The sequence below is a fragment of the Athene noctua genome, chromosome 1 (genome assembly GCF_965140245.1).
Source record: "Athene noctua chromosome 1, bAthNoc1.hap1.1, whole genome shotgun sequence".
Classification (NCBI taxonomy): Eukaryota; Metazoa; Chordata; class Aves; order Strigiformes; family Strigidae; genus Athene; species Athene noctua.
The window spans coordinates 65,800,198-65,819,544 of record NC_134037.1 but is presented as its reverse complement, the minus strand read 5'-3'; the positions used below and the strand labels follow the sequence as shown (position 1 = coordinate 65,819,544).

Genomic DNA, 19,347 nt, shown 5'->3' with positions numbered 1-19,347 from the left:
TCAAAATACCCATTAAAAAGTCCTACCCTTCCTCTCCTCAAACTTAAACTTTCCTTGGCCCCTAAAACAGCTTTGTGCTGTTACCTGCAGCTTGTGTGTTACTAGTACTAGTCCTCCTTTGTGTTTGGTTTTAGAGAATCAATCCACAGGGTGAGTTATGGATAATTATAATAACTACAAGAAAAGGCAGTAACAGCTGCACTGCAACTAAGTGTTGCAGTTAAAGGATTTTGTTTGATTAGGAACTGTTGCTGAGCCACACCTGCAAATGTGAATAAAGAAAATATCTAATAATCCAGTATATTTTAATTGCTTGAAAGCTTTGTTGAAATTAGAATTACTGGGAACACTACAGTTAGGTTTTCGAAAGGATTTGTAGTTATACTGTGTTTGTAGTTATACCTGCATAGCCAGAGGAAAAAAGATGGCACATTTCTCTCCGAGTAGAAGCACTGTCTTATTTGGTTATACTGCTGGCTTTTTGTTTTCAAAGTTCCTTAAGCAAAACAGCAGAAATCTTGGCAAGCCAAGATAAGAGCATGTACAGTATCCAAAGCCCGATTTCTCATTTTGAAGTGGGCTCAGTTTAGTCAGATGCTAGGAAGTAGTTGGTGTTTTGAGGATACTTTGTGTATTGAAACTCTCACTTTTTTAGTTCTCTGCATGAACTAGCTAGAACTTTACCACAGGGAGGACCTAAACCACCTCACTCCAATTTAGCTCCTTAACCTGAATTCAACTCTGCCCTGCCTTAGCAAGCTTCTTCCATGTATGTGCACCATGTTTTGTGCTTGTACACACTTAAGTTTCATTTGCTCACGAGTAGAATAACTTGCATCACTGCGGCATGTGAGTTTGCCTCAGTGCTACATTCCCCACACGGCACAGCACTCCCTGGAACCACGCAGCAGTCAGCCTTTGCCCGCGGTCGGGGTGCGGGCTCTCAGGCGGGGTCCCGCGGGGCGGTGCAGCCGCCATAGCTGCGGCATTCAAACGTCCCCCGCTCCCGACACCCCCCGCGAGCCTGCTCGCCCTCGCCCACTCATTGGCTCTGCCCTCAGCCCCGGCTACTTCCTATTGGCGTGTTTTCCTTTCTGCCCCGCCCCTACTGCTGATTGGCGCTACCGCCCCGGACGCCCTCGGTGGGCTGCGGAGCGACCGCTGCGCCCGTCGGCCGCGGCTTGAGGCGGGGGCTCAGAGGCGGTGTGCGGGCTCGCCTCTGTCCGCTGGCGGCTCCCGCCGAAGACACAGCGCACCCGTATTTTCCGGGGTGGTGGGAGTGTGGCGGGTCCTTGCCTGCGGCGGGTGTGCGTGTGTAGCGATCTCTCCCTTCGGCGCTGCAGCGCGCGCGGCCGCCATGGCGCTGGTGCTGGATCTCCTCAGGCGGGTGCTGGAGTACTTCGGCTGGCCGCCCGACCAGGTGAGACCTTCAGGCGGGGGGGCGGGGAGGGGGGCGGCTCTCGCCTGCCGGGCGGTGCCTGGACACCTCTAGTGCCTGACGTCTCGTCTGCAGCCGCTGTGGCGAAGGGGAGAGGAGGGGCCGGCGCGGCGGCGTGGTGTGGTACGACGGGCCTTGCTCCTTCAGTAGATCCTTGCGGTTGGGAAGGCTCGATCGGCGTAATTAGACAGGCTATCCGCATGTGGGATTGCGTGGGGGTCACTGTTCTGATACAGCCATTCAAGTGGTCCTTTTTTCTCTGAACAGAGAGGAAAAAAAATAAGTAACCTTTTGTTGTTAATGTCTTGCCGTTTTAAATGAAAGGCCACATAGCGATTCCCAAGTAGTAGTTAATCCTGTGTTTTCAGAGGCTTGGAAAAGATATTTTATGGGAAACTAAAAAGGTTAACTAATGTGGTGTCAGGGTCTCACATTAGAGTGTGAGTGTATAGGCAGCTCTTCAGTGATGGGTGTCAGTAGTGAGGCACTGCTGCAACTTGTACTTCTGAGGAAATTCTTGGTTTACTTACGTGAAACTAACAAACTGTCTCTAGGAGTAGTAATTTGATTGAGCTATACTGATTACTTTATGGTTTTGTTATTGGGAGTTCACGTTTCTTTTCATAGGCCATATTTTTGGAAGCTCACATGTTCAGCAGCAGTATCACTCATAGGATCAGAACATGCCTGCCTACAGCAATCTCATCAACAAGGCATTTCCAGCAGTTATACGCAGTCATAAGGAAGTATAAGGCTAAGGTACATTAAACTTATTTTACTTCTTTACTAATTTGTTTCCCCAAAACGTATCTAGATGCCTGCAGTTACTTTTTCTTTTGTCACTGCCTCGGAATATTACTACCCACATGATGTAGCTGCTACATTCTTTGTTGGCCTTTGTGCCACTCTGAAATGTGTTGGGTGCAGGCCGTATCTTGGTCGTGTTTTGGAAACAAAACCATTGTAGGCCTCTTTGGACTTTAAGCTTGAGAAGAGTGTTGAAAAGTCAGGTTATCCTGACTGTGTTATATTTAACTACATTATAACATTAAATTATTTAGTAACTTTGGTTGTAAGAACAGCAGACTTTGATTTTGCTTCTCTGATTAAAAGGTATTCTGATTTTTAGGTCATATCTGTTTGTGAAAAAAAGAAATATGGATCTACTCGAAGTGTTGTCCGTAGGCTTGGGACAATTCTTTCCTTAGAGCCCCACCCAAGACCTTATTTTCAAGTAAGTGATTTATTGTTATATATATGATGTAAAATTATGATATAGTGGCAATCACAGAAACACGGTGGGATGTCTCCCATGACTGGAGTGTGCCAGCTGATGGCTACAAGCTCTTTAGGAGGGATAGACAAGGAAGGAGAGGCGGTGGGGTGGTGCTGTATGTTAGGGACTGTTATGATTGCTTTGAGCACAAGTGTAGTGAAGGCACAGTGGAGTGTCTTTGCATTAGAATCAGGGGGAAGGCCAACAGGGCAGATGTTGTAGTAGGAGTCTACTATAGGCCACTCACCCAGGACAGAGAGGTAGATGGAATAATCTATAGGCACTTAGGAGAAATCTCACCATTGCTTGCCCTTGTTCTTGTGGGAGACTTTAACTTCCCAGACGTTTGCTGGAAATACAACACAGCAGAGCGGGACCAGTCTTGGAGATTCCTGGAATGTGTGGCAGATAACTTCCTGACACAGCTGGTGAGTGAACCGACCAGAGAAGGTGCCCTGCTGGACCTCCTCTTTGTGAACAGAGAAGGGACTAGTGGATGATGTGGAGGTTGGAGGCCAACTAGGGCACAGCAATCATGAAACAATAGTTCTCTATTCTTAGAGAGGCCAGAAGAGGGCTAAGCAGAACTGAGATCCTGGACTCCCAAAGAGCTGATTTTGTCATGTTTAGGCAAATTCTTGACAGAATCCCTTGGGAGATGATCCTGAAGGGTACAGGGGTCCAGGAAGGCTGGGGCATTCTTTAAGAAGGAAGTCTTAATGGCACAGGAGCAGGTGGTGCCCAGATGCTGTAAGAGAATCCAGTGGCAAAGAAGACCACCCTGACTAAACAGGGAGCTTTGGCTGCAACTCAGGGAGAAAAAGAGAGTTTACAGCCTTTGGAAGAAGGGGCTAGCTACTCACAATGATTACAAAGATTCTGTGAGGCTATGCAGAGTGGAAATCAGGAGGGCTAAAGCCCAGCTAGAAATGAATCTGGCTTCAGCAGTCAAAGATAACAAGAAACGTTTCTATAAGTACTTCAGCAGCAAAAGAAAGACCAGGGAGAGCCTCCATCCCCTGCTAGATGCAGGAGGAAACATGGTAACAAGTGATGAGGAAAAGGCTGAGGTGCTTAATGCCTTCTTTGCCTCAGGTCTTTAATAATAAGACTAGTTGTACTGAGGGAATCCAGCCTCCTCAGCCAGAAGACAGAGATTAGGAGAATGACCCTCCGGCAATCCAGGAGAAGATAGTCAGTGACCTACTTCATCACACAGACACACTCAAGTCTATGGGACCGGGTGGGATACACCTGAGGGTGCTGAAGGAGCTGGCTGGGGTGCTCGCCAAGCCGCTTTCCATCATTTACCAGCAGTCCTGGCTGACCAGGGAGGTCCTAACAGGTTGGTAATTGGCCAGTGTGACACCCATATATAAGAAGGGTCAGAAGGATGATCTGGGAAATTACAGGCCTGTCAGCTTGACTTCGGTGCCTGGGAAGCTGATGGAGCAGCTCATCCTGAGTGCCATCATACAACAGTGTGGAACAACCAGATGATGAGGCCCAGTCAACATGGGGTTATGAAAGGCAGGTCCTGCCTGACAAACCTGATCTCCTACTACAGGGCAACCTGCTTATTGGTTAAAGGAAAGGCTGTGGACGTTGTCTACCTTGACTTGAGTAAGGCCTTTGACACTGTTTCCCACAGCATTCTCCTGGCGAAACTGGCTGCTTGCGGCTTGGATGGGCACACGCTTCACTGGGTAAAAAACTGGCTGGACGGCCGGGCCCAAATTGTTGTGGTGAACGGAGTTAAATCCAGTTGGTGGCCAGTCACGAGTGGTGTCCCCCAGGGCTCGGTTCTGGGGCCACTCCTGTTTAACATCTTTACTGATGATCTAGACGAGGGGATCGAGTGCACCCCCAGTCAGTTTGCAGATGACACCCAGTTGGGTGGGAGTGTTGATCTGCTCGAGGGCAGGGAGGCTCTGCAGGGAGACCTGGACAGGCTGGAGCCATGGGCTGAGGCCAACTGGAGGAGTTTCAATAAGGCCAAATGCCGGGGGCTGCCCTTGGGCCACAACAACCCCCAGCAGCGCTACAGGCTTGGGGAGGAGTGGCTGGAGAGCTGCCAGTCAGAGAGGGACCTGGGGGTGCTGATTGACAGCCGGCTGAACAGGAGCCAGCAGTGTGCCCAGGTGGCCAAGAAGGCCAATGGCATCCTGGCTTGTGTCAGCAATAGCGTGGCCAGCAGGGACAGGGAAGGGATCTTACCCCTGTCCTCGGCACTGGTGAGGCCGCCCCTCGATTCCTGTGTTCAGTTTTGGGCCCCTCACTACAAAAAGGACATTGAATGACTCGAGCGTGTCCAGAGAAGGGCAACGAAGCTGGTGCAGGGTCTGGAGCACAGGTCGTACGAGGAGCGGCTGAGGGGAGACCTCATCGCCCTCTATAACTACCTGAAAGGAGGTTGCAGAGAGCTGAGGATGACTCTATTTAATGTAGTAACAAGCAATAGGACAAGAGGGAATGGCCTCAGGTTGCACCAGGGAAGGTTTAGACTGGATATTAGGAAGTATTTCTTTACAGAACGGATTGTTAGGTGTTGGAATGGGCTGCCCAGGGAAGTGATGAAGTCCCCATCCCTGGAAGTGTTTAAGAGTCACATAATCAACTAGGTTGGAAAGGACCTTGAAGATCATACAGTCCAAGTGTTAACGTAGCACTGACAGTTGCCAACTACAGCATATCCCTAAGCACTATGTTGACCCAACTCTTGAAGTGTTGACATAGCTTAGGGATATGGTGTAGTTGAGAACGGTCAGTGTTAAGTTAATGGCTGGACTAGATGATCTTCAAGGTCTTTTCCAACCTAGATGATTCTGTGATACGCTTCAACTGTTTAAGTTTCCTGGTTTCTTAATATAGTGGTAGCTTTCCTGTTTTTTTTAGCTCTGTGTTGCATCCCTTACGCTCTCTGTCTTCAACTTGCTTACAGCACTGTTTAAAACTTCCTTTTACCTTTTAGTATGTGCTGAATCTGGTTTCTCTTCATCCTTTTTTGTTTGCTTGCTTTTAGCTTGTTCGAGACCCAAGTCCATTGGGTAATGATGAACAAAGCACAGCTCCAAGTCCTGTAGCTCCGTCACTTGCTGATGTCCTGTGCATGGAAAATAACGAGGGACAAGCATTTACTAGACTTAGGTAAGTAAAAGTAGAATATATGCATAAAAAGGAGTAATAAAAGTCACTTACGTCTTTTCTTCTTTGTGGTATGTGGTTGTATGGTTGTGTGTTTTTTTTGTTTGGGTTTTTTGTTTTTGTTTTTTTTTTTCTTTTTTCCAAGCCCTTTCAGGGTTCCAGCTAATCCTGGGAACTCCTGCTTACCTGGAAATTCTTACTATGGAGAGTATTCTTATGTGAAAGATTTCTGAAACTGAGTCCCTTCTTTTCTCTGCCTAGTAGCATATCAGATGTATTACTGGTATTTTAATTTGTTTTCCCTCGCAAAGTACTTTGCGAGAGAGGAGGTTTAAGGAAAACTTGTGTATTGCAACATACAATGAGATTCTTATCTATCAAGCATTTTGATAAAAGTTATAAAGGGGAGAATAAGAAAAAAATATTTAAATGTCTCCTTTTGATGTTGATTACTACAGTGCTACGTGTGTAAACCTTGATGGTTGCTTTGAGGGAAGGAAAAACATTTTATAATTCTTTTTAGATTTTACAGAGTGCTAAAGAAAAATAGTTTTACAATTGTAAAATATTAGAAGTACTGTGCAATGACAAATTATCCAGGAATTTGCAGACATAAGTAGTATACAAGTCTTCTGCCCCCTGAGAAGGAATAGCAAGTTGGCTTATTGTTCCTCTAAAGGATCTGTTCAAAGTCAGAGGAGGCAGCAGTCAGAACCGAGGTTAAAATTTGGTCACTTGTATTGTCTCATACTATTACATCTGTATCAGACAACATAACTTTACTTCATATTGGCATGGTTTGTCTGTGATCTTTGCGCTGATTGCTGGTAATGAAACTACAAGAAACTGATGAAATAATGCACTTTGATAAAATTGTGTTTCATCTTGTGATTCGTGAGATGTTACTGTTGAATTATGTAAGGTTTTTCTGCAACAGATAAAAAATACTGGAAGAGTAAGAATATTGTTCAAAGGAACTGTGGCCTGTTTTGTCTTGCTTGTGTTTTTTTTGGTCAGTCTGATTCACAGATCCATTAAAGTCCATTCTTTTGTTGTTTTCATTCTTTCTTCCTCCTTCTTTCTTGGCTTTGTGGGATGTTTTTCAAGAACAAGTATATCGTAATTGGTCTCTTTTTCTTCTGAGCCAGTGTGAAGAGCAAGGGTTTTTGGCAAATCAGAAAGCAATGCTGCAGATCTGATTTGAAGTAGAAGGGTGACTAAGGGAAAAGGTCTAGTTTTGTTTTAGTCAAAACTTAGTGCATCTTCAATAAAGGAAATTTTAATTTCTTTGTTTCATAATTTGTTTGCACTCATTCTATATATTAAGGCTATTTTTGCAGGCACAGACTTGAAACAATTTCTAAAATTAAAACCTGAGACTGTAGCACAATTTTCTAATATAGTCTGTGTTCATATGTAGCTTACAGAAGATGAGGTTCTTATTCTGTAAGTATGTATTAAAATTCATGATTATTCTCCAATATATTTTCTGAAAGATTGCAACTTTTGCTGCTTGCAGTGTTCATCTTGCAGAGTTTGGTAAATGACTAAAATGTGTGAAGCTTAATTATTATTATTTGATCATTTCTACTTGACTCTCTGCCTTGAAAGAGATGTGAATATCTACTGTTTCAGGTTGGGAGGAGGGAGGTACACCTTTATGCTGTCAGTCTAATAGTTATTGAATAAGAACAGCTCAATCCTACGTTATGACCATATGATGTATAATCTATCCCCACATAAATTAGCTGACTTTTTTATGGTATCTTTTCAAGAATCTGTATATTACTTGAGCAAAGGGAGACTTAAAATATTTTAAAGATTATGAGTAGTTAAAAGTTTAAAGTTTCCTTAACTAGTTTGCAAATTTATGTCTTGCTGAATGATAATTTGCTTGAACAGATAGTAAGTTTTGAGATTTCCATTTTTGGCTGAGCCTTTTGAAACTGTGTTGTTGTTGCTTTCTAGGACTGAATTATGGAAAAAAGAAAAAAGTACAGTGTATCATGACCTACATCCATCTATAGATTCAATACAAAGTGTTATAAAACACGGTACACAAAAAGACTGTCTTGTTGATCAAGCAGCACTCCAGAAAATTTCTGCACTTGAAGATGAGCTAACCTTTCTTCGTGGTCAGATTGCTGCAATTGTTTCAGCGCAGACATTGGGAAGCATTCCATCACGTAAGCCCTTCTGGTTTGAAGCAAACCAGTTTTCATTTTTTTGTTTTAGAGTTCCTGTTCACAGCTTGCCATGTCTGATATTGATAGAGAACATCTCTAACTTATCTAACTAAAGTTACACCAGCTAAATGTACAGAATATAGTATTTTGTTTCTCTTTTTAGTATTTGGTACTCCTCCCCCACTTCTATTTCGTGGCCTGTTTGCCAGTTTTGAATGCAGTTGATCCTAAGGGATCTTTGTACTCATTTCCATGTTTGTGGAGGAGCTTAGTAACAACACTATCCATAGGCTACCAGTTACTGTCTAAAAAGTTACAGACTATTAATTATCTCTTTTGGGTTTTGTACTGTTTTTGACAAGTTATCAAAATAATGGATAGAAAAAGTATTCTAAGTCAGTCAGGTTCAGGCTTTAACACAAACAAATGCTGCAAATAGATGTGTCATTAGAGTATCAAAGATGGAAGTTCATATTGGAGACCAGCTAGCTTGTGACTTTTTCCCTTTAAAAGTTGTGAGGTCTCAATTGTCTTACTTGCAGACTAGCCCCACTGTGGTGGTTGGAATATTTGGAGTGGTGTGAGGTAGTTACCTTTGTGTGACATTATGAGGCACCTCTGTGATTCAGTTAGCTGTTCTGTTGGCTCTTCTTTTGTCTCATCTCCATTGCACTCAGTATTGTAGTTTATTTTACATGTTTTATGTTTATCTTTGCTTTGCTTTTGCTTCATGTGTTTTATTCTAACCTTCACTCCATTGAGAACGAACTGTATGTAGTAGCAGGTTGCTTTGCTGTTGGAGTGTTGCTTTGCTGATTTATCTAGCGCATAGACGGAAGATACAAATAGAGAAAATCAGAGCAGCACTAGACACCTCAGACTGATCATTTCATATGTTCTGAATCTGTGGCTTTGAAATAAAAAAATATTCTTTGTTTTAAATATATTTCTTCTGTGGTATAATGTGTGAGGTATGTAAGAAAGTGTTTTAAGAGGGCTGTCTTACCTTGATGTTGCTTAATACAGTTAATTGTGGAGGTATACTGCCTGAGAATCACTACTTTTCTTTTCTAACTGCATCCAGAAGCCTTTAAAACATTCAGCACATCAGATGGATTTTACCCAGTGCCAGCCATGACTTCTACGCCACTGTCCGTCTCTCACAATCACTTTGTAATTCCCTCGCCTCCTCCACTTCCTTCTGGTATACCATCTGGTGTCGGTGCTGGTAATTCGGGAATTGAACTTATAAAACAACGTCGTGCTGAAAGAAACAGTGGTTCAACTACAGCTGGTAGTGCTGATCACCAGAGGACAAAAAACGTTCCTAGTATGATGGATGTTTTGAAAGACCTAAACAAAGTTCAGTTGCGAGCTACTGAGAGGTAGGTTGAATTGAATGTGTACCTGAGTAAGTCAAGACTATGTAAGCATCACAAGCCTTAAGTAGCGCTAAGGAACACCAATGTAAAACATCATTTAATGAGCAGCTACTGCTGGCAAAACTTAAGTTGGCAACTTTGAAGGTCACAGCTTGGAAAATAAGATAGGTACTTGTGACATGGCTTTTAGATGCATTTAAAACAAGCTGAACATCATAGCATTTAAAACTGCTATGCTCCTGCTTTAGTATAGAAATATCAGGTTGCCCTGGGGAGGTAGGTGTGTTGCTATCTGAAGATTGCTTACAAAGTTGCCTACACAGTCACAGGAAACTGATCCGAACAAATAAATTTTTGGATTCACTGTGAAAGGACAAATCCTTGGGGAAACACTGGGAAACTGTAAACATACCTAAAAGAATTCTGGTCCTAGCTTTCAAGTGTTAAAGAAAATACATGCTGTATCTTTTATTGAAAATGTTTTGTAAATTGTATTTCAGTAGTGCAGTTGGATTATAACTATTTTTAATGGTCTGCCATTTTGATGGTAAGCACAGTTGACGTTACAAACATGCGTTACTAAGGACTGCAGTAGCTCTTTGGGTCGGTGTCGATGTGTTCTGCTAGGTGTGATGGAGGTTGTCAGATGTCTCTTCTGAAATTCTTGAGCTGAAGAAGTATATGAGAACAGCTGAGGCTGTAATGATTATGTGGAGCTCTTAATGGGCAAAGAATGTCACCTAAACTTATTGCATTTTTATTTCAGCATTTTCTTAACTGTGATTTTTATCTCAGAAAATAACTAGAACAAGTAGCGGACAAATCATCTATATGCAAGTCTAAAGCGTACCTTTACACTTTTGATGACATTTTCATAGTAAATAAAGCAGATATAAAGTGCACTTAGGTAAACCTGTGTGTTTCCTTATATGTGGTTTCTTCCATGTAATTCCATGTCTGGTAAGTGAAATGTTCAGGTTGACAGTTTTAACAACCAGCATGTTGAGCAGAGGTATAATTAGTAGGAAGTGGTAAGTGTGCATCCAAAATGCTTTCTGGATTTAGGCATCTGCCTGTATTCTGAAGGTAGAACTTAACTGAATAGTAAATTTGTATTGTTGGAGGGAGTGATGATGATCAAAATTGCTATAATGTTTCAGGCAGCAGTCTGATAATAGTTTAACATGTGCCCTGTAAAGGGAAGACCTCTGTTCTTGCAAGTTGACAGCCTGAAGATCCCTGTTTCTGCCACCTGAGCACCAGTTTACACATTGGGCAAGTGCTCTAACAGCTTGATTCTATAGGAAGGGTGAACTCAGTCCTTTCAGGTTTCATGTTAAACGATTTCTACTGTAACTGCCAGATTTTGAACTTGGTGCTGTCACTGTGCATTAATAGGTACAATTTGCTGGCCTGGAGGTAGCACTTTACTAGCAGAAGTCTGAATACCTCTAGATTTTTTTCAAGTATCTCAGTGGTTAGGAAGTCTTTCTTATGATTTCTTTTCTTGAGCTAGTCACTAACTTCCACATTTATATTAGGTCTTGAGGTGCAGGTGCTGTTTAGATCTTGCATCTCTTTGTTATATTTTGATTTTGAATTTGATAACAGTTTTTCTAAATTAAAATACAAACTCTTCTTTTTAATTTTTGCCTATAAAATTTTTATATTTGGATGCTCAGGTGCTCGCTTAGAGGGAAAAACTGTCTTTGAAGCCTTTGTGCCAAATGTGTTGTTTTTTTTTTTTTTTTAATAATGAAACTTGAGTTAAGTATGGTTTCTAAATGGGACTCTATGATCACTTGGCTGCATAGTTGACTTAGAGTGATTGTTTTCTTTAAATATATTTACTCTGAGGGATTTTCTAAGTTTGTTCTTTCTTGTGAGACCATAGAAAGGTATACTGTTTCAAACTTAAAATTAATTAATTTTAAATCAAATTATGTTCACAGTGGTTATGAAAGATGTTACTGGGAATCTCCACATACCATAATATAACTTATAAATGAGATCTGTGATGAAAACTGCACATTTTGCTTTTTTTTCCTCATTATTTATTTGCAATACTTTAATGCTTTTTGTTGATTTACTTCCATTTTTTTTTATGGCACACCATCAAGTTGTATTTTCAAGCCAAGAATCTGGCTGATAAGTTGTTAGGTGTACTTTTATTAGTCCTATTTGGTGATTTGCTATAAAATAACATTAGCAGCTTTTTTGTGTAATCAGGGATTTATAGGATAGGGTGTATATAGAAGTTCTGTCACTAGATTTTGGATCACTCAGTACAGAATAAGGGTCAGTAGACAATTAATTTTCTTTTCTTTTGTAGGTCACCTGGAGGTACTCCTCTTTCTAAACCCAAAAAGGGGCGAAGTTCTGACTGGGATCCAGTCGCTCTACTAACTCATGCACTGAAGCAGAAATTTGCACATAAAAATGATGATGAAGATGATTCCCTGGACAAAGAAAATCAATCTTTTGATAGCTCCCCATTTTCTAGTCCAGAGATTCCACTGGTATGTGTTTATGTAAGACTGTGGGTTTTATATTGTTGAAATGACTGCTCATTTCATGGATAGTTGCAGGGTTTTTATGAGTCTGCTGCGATGTTTTTAAGCCATTGGCCTAGGTAGTTGCCTTTTTCATGTATAATCAAGGCAGAGAATGTAAAAGATTATTTATTTTGAATGGATTTAGACTGGTAAATGCGCTTCTAGATATGCCAGGAGGGAAAACTTAGAAGGCTAGCTTCAAAAATTCAGCTCTCAATTGATTGAACTATGGGCAATTGCTTCATGGTAACTGGCAGGTATCCATGCATAGAAACTGTGTGTCTGCTTAGTAACACTAACTACTTGTTGACTAATTTTACAAATAAAGATGCTAGGAAGGTGCAGAGAGGTCTGACTAACGTGTGCTATGTGTTCAGAAATGAAAATGAAAGTATTGACCGTAATCTTTTTCTTTGAGGCAGCATCATTTCTGCACAGATTGCATCTTTATCCAGAATGAGATGTGATTCTGCATGCTGTTGCAAAGCCCATGAAAAATACAGTTTTTGCTATGAACAATAAAAGTGTAGTGGACAGAGCCATTAGACAAAGGTGGTTCTGAGCGCTGGTTTCTGTAGAGCAGCCTGTGCGGGCTACTTCAACTTCCACAGTCCAGCAGTACTGTTGGTTGTTTGTTAGACTTCCACAAACCTCAGAACTGCTTAGATGAGATGCATAGAATTAATTAGCAGTAATTTAAACTGTGTCTTTCTGTTAAGCAATTCTATCTTTAGATCTTACGAGTGAGATAAAAGTTTGGACTGGCATTTGTTTGCTCAGTGGAGGGAAATAATAATGCAAAGCGTATTATGGAAATCTAGACATTCTTTGAAGGCTGATGCTTATACTCATGGCTGGCTGTTTGGCTGAAAACTTAGCTTTCCTTAAGGAGTGTGTTCTAGCTGTATTTTTTTTTTTTTTTTCAAATTTCAGCTGCCACAAGGATTTTGCAAGTGAAATGTAGCATATATTTTACAGACTGGAGTGAGTCAGCAGCTCTGGTGCAGTCTTAATAAATTTCCCTGTTGACTTGTTTTTTTTTCCCCCAATGGAAAAATTAGAAGCTTCTTAAAAATAGCCAGGCTTGTATTTTGGATGCTGCAGACCATTGCATTTGAATAGCTGACATACCTGAGTCTAGATGCAAAGGTCAAAGTTAGATCCTGGAACACCTTGTCCTGGTTTCTGCTGGGTTAGAGTTAATTTTCTTCCTAGTAGCTGGTGCAGTGCTGTGTTTTGGATTTAGTGTGAGAATGATGTTGATAAACACACTGATGTTTTAGTTGTTGCTAAGTAGCACTTATCCTAAGTTGAGGATTTTTCAGTTTCCCATGCTCTGCCAGTAAGGAGGTGCACAAGAAGCTGGGAAGGAGCCTGGCCAGGAGAGCTGACCCAAACTAGCCAAAGGGATATTCCGTACTGTAGGATGTCATGATCAGTATATAAACTGGGGGGAGCTGGTTGGGGAGGGGAGATTGCTGCTCGGGCATTGGTCAGTGGGTGGTGACCTGCTGTGCATCACTTGTCTTTTCTTGGGTTGTATTTCTCTCTCTTTTTGTTCTCTTCCTTTTCATTACTGTTATTATGATTGTATTTTATTATTATTTTTATTATTATATGTTATTGTGCTTTAGTTAAGCTGTTCTTATGTCGACCCACAAGTCTTACTTTTTTTTTCCCATCCCCTCCAATTCTTCTCCCTATCCCACTGGGAAGGGGGGAGGAGTGAGCGAGTGCCTGCATGGTGCTTAATTGCTGTCTGGGACTAGCTAATCTATGACACTTGTTTATGGAATAGCTTTTGTTCCAGGATCTAATAGCTGAATTGTAAAGTCCTGGAAGAGTGATTGCTTAAGGCCAGCATAATCAGTAGATACAGAAAGATGAGATTTTTCTGGTTAAAGCAGAATAATCTCATGAGCTTGTAATAAAGCCTCTAATAGTTTACTCTTGAGTGTTTTGAAGAATAAATGTACTTTAAGTAATTGCACAGGCTTAGTATTTTATTCTTCCTACACTAAGAGAAATGCAGCAACTCTTCCAAACTGTCTTTACTGTAAACACCTTATTGAGTAGTGTTGGGTATAATTTTGTTTAACTTCATCCCTGCTCCCCAGGTTGGACGTTGCAGTCTGAAGCCAAGTGCAAAATCTAGCCTTACAAGAACTGATGAAGTTAAGCAGGTACCAGCGTGGAAAGTGAGAGCTCATATTTAACTGATGGAGACTTCTGAGGAAACTTCATAAGTGTGTGTAAGTGGCGGGTCCACTTTGAAGCTGCTGTAAGCTGCTGTAATGTGTTCTAGCACATGTCTCCTATGCTACTGAAGTTTGAATAGGGTTTGTAAAATTGCCTTTTCCTTCTCCTTAGTTTCCCAGCAGCCAAACTTGTGAATGTGATGCTTTTACGAGAAGCATAGACCCCAAAAGAAGGCTTTTATTGTCATGGAGCAGTGTCTTTGAAACCTGGGAAATGTAGGAAAGAAGTGTGTGTGAGAAAAAAAAATAAAGGTATTGGTGTAGCAGCTGAGGTGCGTGCTCTTTTTGCACTCCGGTGTAAATAATGAGGAAATGTAAACTTTTTGTTCATGTGTTATGTATAATTGACTGTATATAATGGTAGCTAATGCTGTTTCATTAGATGGTATAGTTGCCTCAGTTTTCCTTGCAGTTTGGTGATGCAACTCCATATTCCATGTGCAAACAGTATTCTAATTTATTTTGGGTGAGTAGATGAACTTTTATGGTTGTGAAACTTAGTGCGGTAAGTAAACTGCAGGTTGTCTGTTAAATACCTATAATATGGGGGAGTTGTGTTCTGAGATAAAGACCTTGTAGAGAGATCTGCTAGCACATAGTCTAAATTTCATATGTAAATATTATCTCTCTCCTTGGCTTCTCCATACTAAGTCTGTTTTGTTCACAAGAGTTCATAAAATAAAATTTACTTTATATCATAGATGTGTGTGGTACTGGCGTTTTGTGTTGCAGACTAACTTTTTTGTATATTAAGAACTGACCATATCAGACAACTTCTTAAATAAATTGTATTAACTAAAATTAATGAAAATAGAGCTTATATTTTTCCTGCCAGAGTCCTAGATAGAGTCCCTTACTTACAAATTTGTTACGATCCACTGCTTACGATAGGTGCCTTCACTTAATCTTTTGGCTAATGATCCTCATGTATAAAACCAAAATCCTACCAATTAGACTGTTGAATGTGTCCCTTATATATCCCATGTTTCTTCTTTTTCCCTGCTCACTTACACAGAGTAGACTGGCAGCTGGATTCCTTGCTGAGTCTTATTTGCACAGTTGTAAGAAATTACTGTGCAAATCCCCCATACTTGTGGTTTAATTTTAAAAGTTTTCTTTTGACTAAAGCTGGAGCTTAAGTGATTTGTTATTTTATGACTTCTAGGTATTTCTTTTAATTCAGTAATTCTTGAACTTTATCACATTCTCCCATTCTGTTCTCAGTCCATAACAGAGTGACCTTCCCTTTCTTTCCACTTTCAAAATAGGCATTTGCTGCATTCTCTACCTAAATTTGACAGCTGCTATGAAATCCATACAGAATAGCCTATTTGGCCCTGTATTTAACAATCTCACCCTCTTCTGTCAAAGCTCCCCATTGTCTTTTGTCTGCTGCTCTGGTCTCTGATATATACTAGGGCAGCAGGGAGCAATGGTGAAGGAAGAGGGATATGAAGGCAGGTGAGTCCTGGTCAGCATAAAGCCTATGAATCAGCTCCCTTTTTTTCTCAGTATCTGCAGTGTGATGAGGTGGAGCAAGTTATCTCCTGTGTTACATCAACATTTGTAGATCCAGGGGATCTCAGGGCTTGTGGCCATTCTGTTGTGACTGACAAACATGAAGGTGCAATTCTTGCTGTGAGAGACTGAATTAATCTGCAAAAGCCTGAATACAGTAGTCCTCTTTCTCTCCTACTTCAGTTGCTTTATGTGACCAGCAGCTGCTTCTCTTCAGGAAGAACTACTGTTTTGGACTGGTTTTGTATTTTTATTTTCTGTTCTCTCCAGAGTTCATAATTTAACTACAAGTTTGGCTTACAGGAGTATTTTGCAGCGGGAATTTTGAGTTTGAAAGTGTCTTTTCATTTTGGAAGGGAATTGTGTCAGAAATTTCTTAATATCTCTTAAACCAAGGATCTAGTGTCAGACTTCAGAAGCATCTGCAAATTCTACTAAGGTGTGTGACTCTTCAGGTTGTTTGGTACTCTCTCTGATTTTTGTGTCAGTCTGATGTGAATTGTACAGTAATGTAGTTTGTATAGCTGATCTGCTTCCTTAGGGAAAAGTGTAAGTCGTGGGCCATGTGATTTTTTTTCAAGTGTGCACTACCTACATATGTTACGAGAACAGATTCTTTGGTTTATGTATTTCCAGATGTTAATTAGGTTAGGCATCGAGCCCTGCTATACCTTGAAGTCTGTAGGTGGCATCTGGTAACATCTGACACTTCTTCAATACTAAGAAGTTGCGAAACATAGACAGGGCTGCTTAATAATGAAAAAGTGACACCCATTGCAGAGATTTTTTTTTTTTCCCTGCCTTTCAGAGCTAACAGAAAAGTGGCTTTGTCATCTTATTTTCTTTGACTAAAACATCTGTATCAACAATTTGGAAGAAGTTAAGAGCCTCTGAGGTTGTTATCTGTGCCCACCTAGAATCCATGCCCTTGTTCTGCTGATCGAGGATGCCAATTAGACACCAGAGTGAAAAGAGTAGGCTTATTTTACTGTTAATAATCAAGGATATAACCAAGTAATACAGAAATTAAGAAAAATACAGAATAGTACACTTAATAAGCAAGGTAATGCACCTAATCATTACTACAAAATGGGGAGAACGGTGATTAAGAAAGATACATCACCACTTGCATATGTTGGCAACATCCAGATCCGCAGTCGCTGGGGAGCCCCAGTTGCAGCGAGGATTTGGAGAGCCTGTCCCAGCAAGTGGAAAGTCCTACACGATGTGTCTATCTGTAGGCAAGGCATCCGAAGTCGCAGCAAGAGGGTCCAGCCTTATATATAAAAAACAGCGAGTCAGAATGACTGGCACCTTTCTTTGAGTGGAAACATCTGGTTTCGTTCTCCTGTTGGATTCCACTGAAAGCCTGGCCAGAGCTTAGGGGGGAGAACCAAGGGAGTTTCCAACAAGGCCAAACACCTGGATTTGCAGCCTTGAACAAGGCCAAACAGAACCAAAGGAGTTTCTTTATCTACTTGGTTCTGTTCCCGCAAAGTTTCCAACAATGCTATACAAGGAAAGTTGGATACAGTCTCATGACATTTCATCCTCACAACCAATTATATTTTGTCTAAGATACATCTTTCACTCATGAGCACACGTATTTCGTTAATGATTAGATACTAATAATAAACACTAATAGTAATACAGATTTTACTAATTAGCAGATACTAATAATGGATTTTGAGGTTCATCTAGAGGTCAACTTTGTTTCAGGGCCTATTATTCAGGCCCTAGCACTACAGCCTTGTTTACCTACAAATAACCTCATTTACATAAAGTCACTGAATTGCTCAGTGACAATGCAACTCTTAGAGATACAGTAGTGATATGGGGGAGAAGGAAGAGACTCAGGAATGTGAGCTCTCTAGTGGTCTGCTGGAACAAATCTTGTGAAATGTTGTGCCTTCTTATTATCACTGAAGAAGTTTGGAAAATTTATTCTCCCCCTACTCCTGATGAATTTTTTGGACAGGATGTCTTCCTTCAGGAGTTGCTGGGGAAGTCTCTGGAATGAAAGTTGGTTTTGTTTTTTCACTAGAAAGACTAAGAAATATGTACTGTATATCCAGTTATTCAATTGATAAAATTGGAAGAAGAATAAATGTTTCAAATATTTTGAGTAAATAGGGCTAGAAGGAAAAGTACAGTGTGGCTGTTTAAAAGCACTCAAGGATTTTTCCCTAGGAGATCCTAAGAGATTTGAGTTCTCTATCGGTGAGCTTCCCATTACAAGGAGACTAATAAATATAATTGCCTGAACTCTCAGAATATCACAGTTTGCTGACAAACTCCTATGATATACCAGACCTGTGCAGATACTTGCAACTGGTGAGGGACAATTGATATATAAGCTGTCATCTCTCTGTAGGTTTTTGGGGAAAGGCTCAGCAGAGAATATGCAACAGTATTCACTGCCTTCAGTCTATTCCTCTTTTCAGGAATTAATTATTGTTCCTTAGTCCTACCTAAATAGTTAAATTATATATCGGGCTCTTGCAAATGCCTAATTGACTGGGGACTCTAGCTAAACAAGTTATCCTTTGAATTACTGATCAGAAGCCTTGGGAAAAGAAAGTCCTGCAGGCAAGACTATTGAAGCAACTGGTGTCACAATATTAGTAAGGTCTGCAGCCAGATTTCACTTCTGCTTTATCTGAAATCTGTTTGTCAGTGATTGTAGGTATCCAGGAGACATTTTAAATCCCGATTCCTATACCAGTTTCTCAGATCCCGATGTGATCTATCAATACATTTTTCATAATTTTTCATTTTCCAAAAAAATGAAGCCTTCCTGAAATTTTCCAATGGTCAAAAATGGGCAACATTAGCCCACTGTGATGAGAGAAGCAACTGAAAATTTGACATTCGTATTGCCTTCGGTCAATGGCATGATTTGATTTGATAACTTTCAGTTATTAAAATAACTTTCAGTTGTTTTAAAATACAACAGAATTATAAGTGAGAAAATGCAGCTTTTTTCTGAACAGCACTGGCCTCAATATTAGTATGAATATTTTTTTCTCTTTCTCAGGCATGAATGTTCATCATACTTAACAAGTTTGGCATTGAGAATGTACTGCTGTGTAAAAGAACCATCTTATGTTAGTTTCACTGGCATTTGTGAAGAATAAGTTGAGAATAATTTGTTTGGACATTGAGATTACATAATCCTATTTCTTTTATAAATATAAATACATTATGTTGAAGAAAACCTTACATTTATTAATAACTTATTTTAAAATCACAATTAGAGTAAGTTATCCAGTATACAGAAACAGCTAGCTTCAGGTGGAATGTCTTGGTATTTGTACTACGATTTTTGAAGAGAACATATATGAACAGCAGTTCCTTTAGGAATTTGATGTAGTTTTGAAGGCTTGCTGCTTGTCTTAAAGTTTTAATGACAAACCTCTAGAATTTGAAAACTGATGGTGACCAAAACTAAAACCAAGTAGGTTTTTGCATATATGTATTTTATCTTGCTTTATATTCTTTATTTTTCAGTGCTAGTACTTGACATCTTACAAACTTCTTATCATGTATCAGCCCATAGGCCATTCTTTTCCTCTTATTCTGTTTGGGAG

The 19,347-nt window shown here is 40.5% G+C and overlaps 1 protein-coding gene across 1 annotated transcript; it reads left to right on the top strand.

The window, feature by feature from the left end:
- Positions 1–1,232: 1,232 nt before the first annotated feature.
- Positions 1,233–14,903, top strand: MTFR2 (mitochondrial fission regulator 2). The gene is made up of 9 exons (XM_074896378.1): positions 1,233–1,420; positions 2,066–2,197; positions 2,568–2,672; positions 5,737–5,861; positions 7,827–8,044; positions 9,129–9,429; positions 11,759–11,945; positions 14,099–14,233; positions 14,352–14,903. Exons 1-8 carry the CDS (start codon positions 1,358–1,360, stop codon positions 14,195–14,197), a joined length of 1,230 nt encoding a protein of 409 aa, XP_074752479.1. The 5' UTR covers positions 1,233–1,357; the 3' UTR covers positions 14,198–14,233; positions 14,352–14,903.
- The last annotated feature ends 4,444 nt before the right edge of the window (positions 14,904–19,347 follow it).